Genomic DNA, 13,285 nt, shown 5'->3' on the forward strand with positions numbered 1-13,285 from the left:
GCATCTAGGAGAAAGGGAATGGGTGACGTTTAGGGTCGAGACTCTTCTTCAGACTTCTTCTTCTTCTTCTTATTATTATTATTATTGTTATTGTTGTTATTATTATTATTATTATTGTTGTTGTTGTTGTTGTTGTTGTTGTTGTTATTGTTGTTGTTGTTGTTGTTATTATTATTATTATTATTATTATTATTATTATTGTTGTTGTTATGGAATGGGTGACTTTCGGGCCGGATCTGAAGAAGGGTCTCGACCCCAAAACGTCACCCATTCCTTCTCTCCAGAGATGCTGCCTGTCCCGCTGAGTTACTCCAGCTTTTTGTGTCTACCTTCGATTTAAACCAGCACCTGCAGTTCCTTCCTTTCAAATAAATGGTTTAAATTGTTCTGAGAATTATCGCCACTGAATGGAAGAGTAGTTTAATATCCAGCAATGGCGAGGCAGGCGGGGAAGAAGGTGAACTGCAGGGTGAAACACGGTGCTCTTCTCCGGCCACAAAAACTGCCTGGCCTGCTGAGCATTTCCACCATTTTCTGAATTCAACACTTGTGTCTTCCCCTGCCGAGCCTTACTCTCACATACTAACACTTTCAGTCTCACTTCTTGTTGTTTCCCCTCATTTTCTCTTTTATATCCCTTTTTTTTTCTCGTACACTTCCTCGTTATGTCTTTATTCACTCGAAGGATATAGAGTCACAGAATGATACAGTGTGGAAACAGGCCCTTCGGCCCAACTCGCCCACACCGGCCAACAATGTCCCAGCTACCCTAGTCCCACTTGCCTGCGCTTGGTCCACATCCCTCCAAACCTGTCCTATCCATGTACCTGTCCAACTGTTTCTTAAACAATGGGGTAGTCCCAGCCTCAACTACCTCCTCTGGCAGCTCGTTCCATATACCCACCACCCTCTGTGTGGAACAGTTACCCCTGGGATTCCTATTGAATCGTTTCCCCTTCACCTTGAACCTATGTCCCCTGGTCCTCGATTCCCCTACTCTGGGTAAGAGACTCTGTGCATCTACCCGATCTATTCCTCTCATGATTTTGCACGCCTCTGTAAGATCTCCCCTCATCCTCCTACGCTCCATGGAATAGAGACCCAGCCGACTCAACCTCTCCCTGTAGCTCACACCCACATTGCCATAGATCAGTCTGTTAAGCTTTGGTGATGCGTGCGTGACTGTGAGGTATTAAATCAGTTGGGGATGGTTGGGGAGCACAAAGCACATGGCGAGCAGTCGTCCATTGACAAGAGCATGCAAGGAGGTTGACGTCCGATGCCTGCAGGGCCTCACTCACCAATGCAGGCCTGCTTGGTCGCAGTGCTCTGGAAACCCTCGTGGCACTTGCAGTAATAGGCTCCGGGGGTGTTAAAGCAGTCACTGTTCACACACGGACTGCTGACGCATTCATCGACATCTGAGGAGAAATAGACACAAAATGGTCGCAGGTTGAAATGATCTGACATCCCCCCACACAGATGGTGGAGCACAACGGAAACAAAATGCAGGACTCTCTAATTACTGAGGCCCACTTATGCACTAATGAAGACAAGTTTCTGGTCTTGAAGTGGTGTGTGTCCCAAGTTGATTAGAGGCCGAGCAGACCATTCCCACAGAGCCACAGCTTCATGTGGTCGAGGCCTGTACTGGTGTGGGTTGCTGTGCAACTTCTAACCAATTTTCAGCCAAGTTTTATCTAATTAGCTCAGAGGTTCCCCACTGATTTTTTTTGTGGTACCACATCCCCCGTGACATCGTCATGCCGATTCCCCATTAAAACCAGGGCTTTGTCAAGTGAGTGGGTAGAAAACCTGCAGATGCTGGTTTAAATCGAAGGCCGACACCAAAATGCTGGAGTAACTCAGCGGGTCAGGCAGCATCTGGGGAGAGAAGGAGTCTGAAGAAGGGTCTCACCCCATTCCTTCTCACCCGAGATGCTGCCCGACCCGCTGAGTTACTCCAGCATTTGGTGTCTAACTTTGTCAAGTGAGGTTTGGAGTATTTGCTGTAATGTTGTCACAGTCTATGTTGCCCACCCATCTCCTCCTTCTCAATTGAAGGGACTTGGGGTTTGGTAACTACAAGGAACGAGCAGAGCAGTTGGACATTAAAATCACAATGTTTGTGATTAAACCTGCTTTTTAAGGTAGGAAAAGAGAAAAGGGGAAATGGGCAATATGCCTTCATCTCAGTCTGTCTCTTGTCCATATATTGCCTCTCCTATCCCATCCCATCACACAAATAACCCATAGCCCGTATAAAACATCTTCTATCACGGCCTCTTATCGCAAGAAATTGCAGCAAATTGTGGGCACAGCCCAGACCATCACACCAACCAACCTCCCTTCCACTGACTCCATTTACACCTCACGCTGCCTCGGCAAGGCCAGCAGCATAATCACGGACCAGTCGCACCCCGGCCACTCCCTCTTCTCCCCTCTCCCATCAGGCAAAAGGTACAGAAGTGTGAAAACGCACACCTCCAGATTCAGGGACAAATTTCTTCCCAGCTGCTATCAGGCAACTGAATCATCCTACCACAACCAGAGAGCAGTGCTGAACTACGATCTACCTCTTTGGTGGCCCTCGGACTATCAGTCTGAAGAAGGGTCTCGACCCGAAACGTCACCCATTCCTTCTCTCCAGAGATGCTGCCTGACCTGCTGAGTTATTCCAGCATCTTGTGAAAAAAGCGGAAGTGGCGGCGCCTAACGGCTGCGGCTCGCTAGCAGTCTGTTCGTCTTTTTTCCTTTTTTTTGTTGTGTGTCGGTGTTGGGATGGTTTTTGTATTTTTTTTGGTTGTGTATGTGTGGGGGGTGGTGGTGGTGTGGGTGGGGGGGTGGTGTGGGTGGGGGGGTGGGGGAAACATTTCTCTTCCTCACGGCGCGGGGTGCGGCTCGGCCGCTGGACTTTACATCGCCCGGTGCGGCTTGGCCGCTGGACTTAACAGTGCCCGGTGCGGCTCGGCCACGGGACTTTTCATCGCCCGGTGCGGCTTGGCCGCGGGACTTTACATCGCTGGTGCGGCTCGGCCGCTGGACTTAACAGTGCCCGGTGCAGCTCGGCTGCGGGGCCTAACATCGCCCGGTGCGGCTCGGCCGCGGGACCTTACATCGCCCGGTGCAGCTCGGCCGCGGGACTTTTCATCGCTGGTGCGGCTCGGCCGCGGGACTTAACATCGCCCGGTGCGGCTCAGCCGCGGGGCTTAGCTGCGCAAGGCTTGGTCGCGGGGCCTTCCATCGCCCGGCTCGGCCGCGAGACGTTTCAGCACCCGGTGCGACTCGGCCACGGGGACTTCCACCCCCTTGCGGGGACTGTGCGGGTCGGTCGGGGACGAGCTGTCTGTCCGTGGGCGTGGGGAAGAGAGCGGAAGTTTTGTTGCCTCCATCACAGTGAGGGGGTGTTTGGAGTCACTGTGATGGACGTTTGTGTTGGGGCTATGTGTCTTGTGTTCTTTTTTTGTATGACTGCTATGTAATTTTGTTCGGTACCTCGGTACCGAATGACAAATAAAGCTCTGTTATACTGTTATACTGTTATACCTTCGATTTGTACCAGCATCTGCAGTTATTTTCCTACACAACTATCGGACTATCCTTGATCGGACTTTTGTGACATATTGTCACGGCTTTTAAAACAGTTTCTTTCTATGGGTTCTGCATGTTCTTTATGTTCGTTCTCAACTGATGAACATTCACTCAGTTTCACTTATGCTCAGACCCATTGTTTCCCTGGGATGTCTAAAATGGAGTACTAAAAGAAGTATTACTTTACAGAGGATTCTAGGCTCACATTTCCACTGTGCAAGGATGGTGCATTGGTCTCATTGTTTACACGCCTTGCTTTCTCCCCCTCTAAACCCCAGGGCCTCATCCTACCCTACCCAGAATCTTCCAGCAGGGGGGGTGGCACTTAGTCCATTGTGAGCCTTCAGGTTCTCTGAAGCAAACACAATCGCATTGATCCCTTCCACTAGCTGCGTAGTTTTCTCCCCACGTTTGCCTTGCCCATAGTTCTCGGGGGATCTTTTAGTTTAGTTTGGAGATACAGTGCGGAAAATGGCCCCAACGATCCACCGGGTCCGCGCCGACCAGCGGTCCCCCGCACATTAATTATACTATCCCGCACACACGTACACCAAGCCAATTAACCTACAAACCTGCACGTCTTTGGAGTGTGGGAGGAAACCGGAGATCTCGGAGAAAACCCACGCGGGTCACGGGGAGGACGTACAAACTCCGTACAGACGGCACCCATAGTCGGGATCGAACCCGGGTCACCGGCGCTGCAAGCGCTGTCAGGCAGCAACTCTACCGCTGCGCCAAAGTAGGTAGCTGGAACTTCCTCAAAGTTCACATTTGCAAAATGGGCAGCCAATTATGCTAATTATATAGCAGTTCAATTCATTGGAAATCAGACGGGATTTATGGAGCACGTTTGAGTAAAGGGCGATCTGAGTTGCTTTTGTTCATTGAGGAGCACAATCTCTGCCCTGCCATGTGTTCTTGACTGCAGAACAGGAAATTCCAAGCAGGCTGATTTTGATTCTGACTGTTGCCTGAAAGGATGAACAGATTAGCACGTGTGCTGGGGGGGCTGGTAATTCAATATCACCCGGTCTATGAACAGGATCAAGCTCGTCAAGCTCCACAAACCCCGGGAGACTTCAACATCCTGAACCGGGCCGAGCCCAGGCTCCACGGGAGGGAAGAATAAACAAGAGGGAATGGAGTGAATTGAAATCGCAGCCACTTCAGCGGGTCCTGGCAGCCCGGGAGCATATTGCAGCGATTGTACGGCTGCCAGATGAGCTCATTGTGGTCGGTGCATGTTCTGCATGGCCCGTGCAGACACAACACTATAAATGGGCATGACTCATCGACAGTTGCAGTGTCAGAAACAGCAGCCCAGCAGAGGGACTCCTGCACTGGTAGGACCAGTTTAGGTACGAAGAGTGTAAGGAAATAACTGCAGATGCTGGTACAAATCGAAGGTATTTATTCACAAAATGCTGGAGTAACTCAGCAGGTCAGGCAGCATCTCAGGAGAGAAGGAATGGGTGACGTTTCGGACCCGGTGGCCGATTAGGAGAAGGGGAGATGCAGCGAGACCTGGGTGTCGTGGTGCACCAGTCATTGAAAGTAGGCATGCAGGTGCAGCAGGCAGTGAAAAAAAGCGAATGGTATGTTGGCATTCATAGCGAGGGGATTTGAGTATAGGAGCAGGGAGGTTCTGCTGCAGTTGTACAGGGCATTGGTGAGACCACACCTGGAGTATTGCGTACAGTTTTGGTCTCCTAATCTGAGGAAAGACATTCTTGCCATAGAGGGAGTACAGAGAAGGTTCACCAGATTGATTCCTGGGATGGCAGGACTTTCATATGAAGAAAGACTGGATAGACTCGGCTTGTACTCGCTGGAATTTAGAAGATTGAGGGGGGATCTTATAGAAACTTACAAAATTCTTAAGGGGTTGGACAGGCTAGATGCAGGAAGATTGTTCCCGATGTTGGGGAAGTCCAGAACAAGGGGGTCACAGTTTAAGGATAAGGGGGAAGTCTTTTAGGAACGAGATGAGAACGTTTTTTTTCACACAAAGAGTGGTGAATCTGTGGAATTCTCTGCCACAGAGGGTAGTTGAGGCCAGTTCATTGGCTATATTTAAGAGGGAGTTAGATGTGGCCCTTGTGGCTAAAGGGATCAGGGGGTATGGAGAGAAGGCAGGTACGGGATACTGAGTTGGATGATCAGCCATGATCATATTGAATGGCGGTGCAGGCTCGAAGGGCCGAATGGCCTACTCCTGCACCTATTTTCTATGTTTCCATTCCTTCTCTCCTGAGATGCTGCCTGACCCGCTGAGTTACTCCAGCATTTTGTGAATAAATACCTTCGACTGGCTCAGTTTAGTACAGTTTAGTCTATCGTCACGTGCGTCGAGGTACAGGCTCTCCTCAGCTTGCGATGGGGTTCCGCTCCATCGGAGAAACCCATCACAAACCGAAAGTATCGTAGGGCGAAATGCATTGAATGCGCGCGACCACGTGGCCGGGAGCGAGGGGCGGCAGTGGCGGCGGCCCGCGACAGGTCGTTGCCGTTTGCACTGTCGCACGGTCGAACTTTCGCAAGGCGAAGCATCGAAGGCCGGGGAGCACCTGTAGCCCTTGTTATTGAGGGCATGCAGCGTAGGTTCACTAGGTTAATTCCCGGAATGGCGGGACTGTCGTATGTTGAAAGACTGGAGCGACTAGGCTTGTATACACTGGAATTTAGAAGGATGAGAGGGGATCTTATCGAAACGTATAAGATTATTAAGGGGTTGGACACGTTAGAGGCGGGAAACATGTTCCCGATGTTGGGGGAGTCCAGAACCAGGGGCCACAGTTTAAGAATAAGGGGTAGGCCATTTAGAACTGAGACGAGGAAAAACTTTTTCAGTCAGAGAGTTGTGAATCTGTGGAATTCTCTGCCTCAGCTCAGAAGGCAGTGGAGGCCAATTCTCTGAATGCATTCAAGAGAGAGCTAGATAGAGTTCTTAAGGATAGCGGAGTCAGGGGGTATGGGGAGAGGGCAGGAACGGGGTACTGATTGAGAATGATCAGCCATGATCACATTGAATGGCGGTGCTGGCTCGAAGGGCCGAATGGCCTACTCCTGCACCGATTGTTTATAGTTCAGTTTAGTTCGGTTTAGTTTATTGTCACCTGTACCGAGGTACAGTAAAAAGCTTTTGTTGCGTGCTAACCAGTCTGCAGAAAGACAACACTTGATTGCAATCGAGCCGTCCGCAGTGTACAGATACAGGACAAAGGGAGTAACGTGAGTCACGGTTAGCACAGGGTGAAGCAAATAAAGACACGATCAAAGATAGTCCGAGGGTCTCCAATGCGGTGGATTGTAATTCGGAACTGCTCTCTAGTTGTGGTGGGATGGTTCAGTTGCCTGGTAACCACTGGGAAGAAACTGTCAGGTGGAACTGCTGCCTCACAGCGCAAGAGACCTGTGTCCGATCCTCACCCCGGGCGCTGCCAGTGTGGAGTTTGCACGTTTGTCCCTGGGACTCCCCCTGAATCTGGAGGTGTGCGTTTTCACACTTCTGTACCGTTAGCCCGATGGGAGAGGGGGGGAAGAGGGAGTGGGTGACCGGACCATGGCTGGTCCCTGATCTTCCGGAGCGACGAAGCAAATGGAGTCGGAACTCACCGACACATGAACTCACCGACACACGGAGCTCACCGACACACGGAACTCACCGACACACGGAGCTCACCGACACACGGAACTCACCGACACACGGAGCTCACCGACACACGGAACTCACCGACACTCGGAGCTCACCGACACTCGGAGCTCACCGACACTCGGAGCTCACCGACACACGGAGCTCGCCGACACACGGGACTCACCGACACACGGAACTCACCGATACACGGGACTCACCGACACACGGGACTCACCGACACACGGAGCTCACCGACACACGGAGCTCACCGACACACGGGACTCACCGACACACGGGACTCACCGACACACGGAACTCACCGATACACGGGGCTCACCGACACACGGGACTCACCGACACACGGAACCCAACGACACACGGAACTCACCGATACATTCCCCGCGCACGTCCTGCTTAAAGCCCATGTTGCATTCACAGCGGTAGCTAGACGGCGTTGGGATACAGCGGCCGTTCAGGCACAGGTTGGTGTAATGCTTGCACACGTCAGTGGTCTGATTCAAGGTGGCTGTCCCTGGAAAGAGCAACAGTTAGAATTCGCGTAGGAAAATAACTGCAGAGGCCGGTACAAAATCGAAGGTATCGCAAAACGCTGGAGTAACTCAGCGGGTCTGGCGGCATCTCAGGAGAGAGGGAATGGGTGACGTTTCGGGTCGAGACCCTTCTTCAGACTTCAGTCTGAGATGCTCTCTCCTGAGATGCCGCCTGACCCGCTGAGTTACTCCAGCATTTTGTGATACCTTCGAACAGTTAGAATTCAGTCGTTTGATCGTTCAACTGCACATTTCTACACAACGGCCTCAAGGTGTTGAAACGGCAGTACGACAAAGGTTAAAATAGCTGGACAGCACAACAACCTTTAGGCATCCATTGACGCACATCAATGTTCCTGATGGGTATTCATTGACGTACGCCAATGTTTTGGGATGGGTATTTCTTGACGCACACTACAAGGTTCTTGACATTGAAAGGCAAACTCGATGGGCCAAATGGCCTCCTCCTGCACCTATTTTCTATGTTTTTCTATGAAAGGGAGACGACGATGTAGAGAGATATAGAACAAATGAACGAAAGATATGCAACAAAAAAAATAACGATGATAAAGGAAAACGGGTTATTGTTAGCTGTGTGCTAGGTGAGAACAAGAAGCTGGTGTGACCTGGGTGGGGGAGGGATGGATTGAGCGGGAATGCTGGGGTCTCTCCATCCCTCCCCCACCCAAGTCACACCAGCGTTTTGTTCTCAATTCCATTCATTCATTTGTTCTATATATCTCTACATCACCGTCAATATCCCTCGTTTCCCTCTCCCCTGATTCTCAGACTGAAGAAGGGTCTCGACCCGAAACGTCACCCATCCCTTCTCTCCAGAGATGCTGCCTGACCCGCTGAGTTACTCCAGCATTTTGTGTCTATCTTCGGTTTAAACTGAGATGAGGAAAAATTTTGATTAGAACTGAGGTGAGGAAAAACTTTTTCAGTCAGAGAGTTGTGAATCTGTGGAATTCTCTGCCTCAGAGGGCAGTGGAGGCCAATTCTCCGAATGCATTCAAGGGAGAGCTAGATAGAGCTCTTAAGGATAGCGGAGTCAGGGGGTATGGGGAGAAGGCAGGAACGGGGTACTGATTGAGAATGATCAGCCATGATCACATTGAATGGCGGTGCTGGCTCGAAGGGCCGAATGGCCTCCTCCTGCACCTATTGTCTATTGTCTATTGTCTTAAACCAGCATCTGCAGTTCCTTCCCTCTCATTTAATTGTCGGTGACCTCAACCCAAGGGTTAAAAGAAAATAAACATTGCTAACACATTTGGGGTGCAATAAAGTGGAGGTCATGTTACTAATCTTGTAATCCTCAAACCTGGATTAAATATTCTGGAATCATTCATTCTAATCCTGCAAAGTTGGCTGGGGATTTAAATGAAATTATTTCAATAAATCTTTAAATTAAATCAACACGGGTGTGCGGAATATGTCGGTGGAAGAAACGAATTGCAGCAAAGGCCCATCTGGTTCACTAATGCGCAGTAATGAAGAAAGCCTGCTACCCCTTATCTGATCTGGCCGTAATATATACCTGCTTTGCAATTGTGGGAAACTATCAGAAGAACTTTTAAGTCTGAAGAAGGGTCTCGACCCAAAACGTCACCCATTCCTTCTCTCCCGAGATGCTGCCTGACCCCGCTGAGTTACTCCAGCATTTTTTGTCAACCATAAGAAATTTTAAGAATGAAACCAGACTGGATCAACCTCGGACAACAACAGATAACCAGTCTGTAAACTCCTCTTTGCTAAGACCTGGAAACATAGAAACGTAGAAAATAGGTGCAGGAGGAGGCCATTCGGCCGTTGGAGCCTGCACCGCCATTCATCATGATCATGGGTGATCATCCCAAATCAGTACTCCGTTCCTGCCTTCTCCCCATACCCCTTGATTCCGTTAGCCCCGAGAGATAACTCTAACTCTCTCTTGAAAACATCCAGTGAATTGGCCTCCACTGCCTTCTGTGGCAGAGGAACTGGTGCCAAACGTGGGAGATAAACTCAAAGTGCTGGAGTGGCTCAGCGGGTCAGGCAGCAACTAGTTTAGAGATACAGCGTGGAAACAGGCCCTTCGGCCCAGCGGGTCCACGCCGACCAGCGATCCCCGCACACTAACACTATCCTACACACACTGGGGACAATTTACACTTATACCAAGCCAGGTTAGCCCGCAAACCTGTACGTCTTTGGAGTGTGGGAGGAAACCGGAGATCCCGGAGCTGTCAGACTGAGCGGCACCAAGTGAGAGGACAAGCCCAAGGGAAAAACTCTCTGGACTTCTGCCTCACCAGAATATCTGCAGCTGATGCATCTGCCTCTGCGTTGCTGGCAAGAGGGACTACAATATAATACTGGCAGAGTCAAAGTTAGTTTCAACCCTGAGGACATCCTCCACCTGGCCCTTCGGCCCATCGAGTCCGCGCAGACCAGCGATCCCCGCACATTGACACTACCCTACACACACTAGGGACAATTCACATTTATTCAATTAGACCAAGCCAATTAACCTACAAACCTGTACTTTGGAGCGTGGGCGGAAACCAAAGATCTCGGCGAAAACTCACTGGGAAAACGTACTTTAAACAAAATATATACTGGATTTTTGTTGTTGTTTGTGATGGGTTTTACAGAGTACCAGGTTTACATATCTAGAAAAAAAACCTGCAGATGCTGGCTTAAAAGGAATGTAGACAGAAGATGCCGGAATAACTCAGCAGGTCAGGCAGCATCTCTGGAAAGAAGGAATGGGTGACATTTCAGGTCGAGACCCTTCTTCACAGTCTGAAGAAGGGTCTCGACCCGAAATGTCACCCGTTCCTTCTCTCCCGAGATGCTGCCTGACCCGCTGAGTTACTCCAGCATCTTCTGTCCACCTTAAGTTTACATATCTGTGGTGCTGCCATAAGTAAGAATGCCATTAATCAGTTTTGGAACAAATGACAATAAAACATTCTTAAACCCCGCTGGGGTGCAATTTGGGACATTTTCTACGTGGAAGGTGTTATTATCCAAGGAACAATCCATTTAAAAAAAACTTTGATAACTGTGTGCTTTTTCCTTAATTGAGTGAAAACTTACCAATCCCTGGCCCAGTCCCAGGAAGGCCCGTGAAGCCTGGTCCAAGTCCACCTGGGCCAAAGCCGTCAGGCCTGATCCCACCAGGTCTGATCCCACCAGAGTCAACTCCGCCATAGTTGAAGCCACCGGGCCCGAGTCCCCCAGGCCCGATCCCTCCTGGTCCAATTCCCCCGGGACCTAGGCCATTGGATCCAATTCCACCGGGAAATCCTGGAAATCCGATGCCAGGGTGCCCAGGTCCAAAGGGAAGGCCCTCAATGCAAAGTCTGCGATATTCATCTGAAAAATATATTGTCAAGAGCAAACTCAGATAGGCTGTGAGGTGCAGAGGAAGTTAATAAAATGGCATTGACAGCTAGGGTTGCCAACTTTCTCACTCCCAAATAAGGGACAAAGGGTGACGTCACCGCCCCGCGCCCCACGTGACGTCACCCAGCCAGCGGCCATGTGCTCCCGCTCCACCAATGGTGGCCGTCCGGACCGGGAGGAAGGTTGCTATGCAACTTCCGTTAGGCGTTGCCCAGGCCTCCGGGCCTACACTGTCCGGGCCCAAAGCTCCCCCCCGGACCTACATTATCTGGGCCTACAGTGTTTGGGCCTAATACGGGATAAGGGCGGTCCCGTACGGGGCAACCAATTTAGCCCAACATATGGGATGTCCTGGCTAATACGGGACAGTTGGCAACCCTAGCTGTGAGGAGCAGAGGAAGTTAATAAAATGGCATTGAAAGCACAGAGCTTCATGTGAAAGGTATATGGTTTAGGTTTACGTTTAGATTTATTATTGCCACACGTACCGAGCGAGGTTCAGTGAAAAACTATGTTTTGCATGATATCGAAAAAGATTAGATATACAATCCGGTCAAAATGCATTTGCAGGAAAGAACTGCAGACGCTGGTTTAAATCGAAGGTCGACACAAAATGCTGGAGTAACTCAGCGGGTCAGGCAGCATCTCTGGAGAGAAAGAATGGGTGACGTTTCGGGTCGAGACCCTCCTTCAGACTGAAGAGGGGTCTCGCCCCAAAGCGCCACCCATTCCTTCTCCCCCGAGATGCTGCCTGACCCGCTGAGTTACTCCAGCATTTTGTGTCTACCTGGTCAAAATACAATCAAGTCAAACTCAAGTGCAATGAATAGAGGAATGGGGAAGATGCAGAGGGGAGAGTGTTGTTCTTGGTATTGTAGAGCATCAGTTCCAGAGACAACGTCCACATTGGCGCAGAGGTGAATGGGACAGTGGCCTTGCTTATGGAAGGACTGTTCAGAAGCCTGATAGCAGCGGGGCCTCAAATCCTCTCATCCCAAAACTCCTCTAGAGATAGGATTCCCAACACGTGTTCCTGGTGCAAAGTCTTGTGCCAAGAAAGGGTGGGGTAAAACCTCGGTGGTGAATTTCTCGCGTTGAATCAGTCAGTGATAGTCCTGGAGTACCTGGGTCATCGGCAAGCAAGCAAAACAGATCAGCACTCAACACAAGTTTTCATTTCCTGTGGATAATTCCACTGGGAGCCAGCGTCGTGCCGCGCGGATTAGCGCCCACGCACGAGTGATAAGCAACTCGTCACTTTACTTTCATGTTTCATGTATTTTGTGTTCTATGAATGTTGGCTGATCAATTCCCTATTTGGGATAAATACAGTTCTATCGTATCGTACTGCGTCGTATTCAATTCCATAACGGAATCAATAGACAATAGGTGCAGGAGGAGGCCATTCGGCCCTTCGAGCCAGCACCGCCATTCAATGTGATCATGGCTGATCATTCTCAATCAGTACCCCGTTCCTGCCTTCTCCCCATACCCCCTGACTACGCTATCCTTAAGAGCTCTATCTAACTCTCTCTTGAATGCTTTCAGAGAATTGGCCTCCACTGCCTTCTGAGGCAGAGAATTCCACAGATTCACAACTCTCTGACTGAAAAGGTTTTTCCTCATCTAAATGGCCTCAGTTCTAAATGGCCTACCCCTTATTCTTAAACTGTGGCCCCTTATTCTGGACTCCCCCAACACTGGGAACATGTTTCCTGCCTCTAACGTGTCCAACCCCTTAATAATCTTATACGTTTCGGTAAGATCCCCTCTCATCCTTCTAAATTCCAGTGTATACAAGCCTAGTCGCTCCAGTCCTTCAACATACGACAGTCCCGCCATTCCGGGAATTAACCTAGTAAACCTAAGCTGCACGCCCTCAATAGCAAGAATATCCTTCCTCAAATTTGGAGACCAAAACTGCACATAGTACTCCAGGTGCGGTCTCACTAGGGCCCTGTACAACTGCAGAAGGACCTCTTCGCTCCTATACTCAACTCCTCTTGTTATGAAGGCCAACATTCCATTGGCTTTCTTCACTGCCAATCAAGGGGTATGGGGGGGAAAGCAGGGACGGGGCACTGAGTCTGGATGATCAGCCATGATCACATTG

The 13,285-nt window shown here is 50.0% G+C and overlaps 1 protein-coding gene across 1 annotated transcript in view; it reads right to left on the minus strand.

Moving 5' to 3' along the window:
* The window catches only part of fbn3 (fibrillin 3), a 206,225-nt gene that overhangs the window by 109,353 nt on the left and 83,587 nt on the right, over positions 1-13,285 (minus strand). Inside the window, exons 10-12 of the mRNA XM_078424021.1 lie at positions 10,864-11,142; positions 7,614-7,757; positions 1,302-1,421 (exon numbers count right to left, since the gene is read on the minus strand). Of these exons, the coding sequence (XP_078280147.1) occupies positions 1,302-1,421; positions 7,614-7,757; positions 10,864-11,142 (543 nt within the window). The remainder of the gene's footprint in view (positions 1-1,301; positions 1,422-7,613; positions 7,758-10,863; positions 11,143-13,285) is intronic.

This window comes from Rhinoraja longicauda, chromosome 28, assembly GCF_053455715.1.
Source record: "Rhinoraja longicauda isolate Sanriku21f chromosome 28, sRhiLon1.1, whole genome shotgun sequence".
In the NCBI taxonomy this organism is placed as follows: domain Eukaryota; kingdom Metazoa; phylum Chordata; class Chondrichthyes; order Rajiformes; family Arhynchobatidae; genus Rhinoraja; species Rhinoraja longicauda.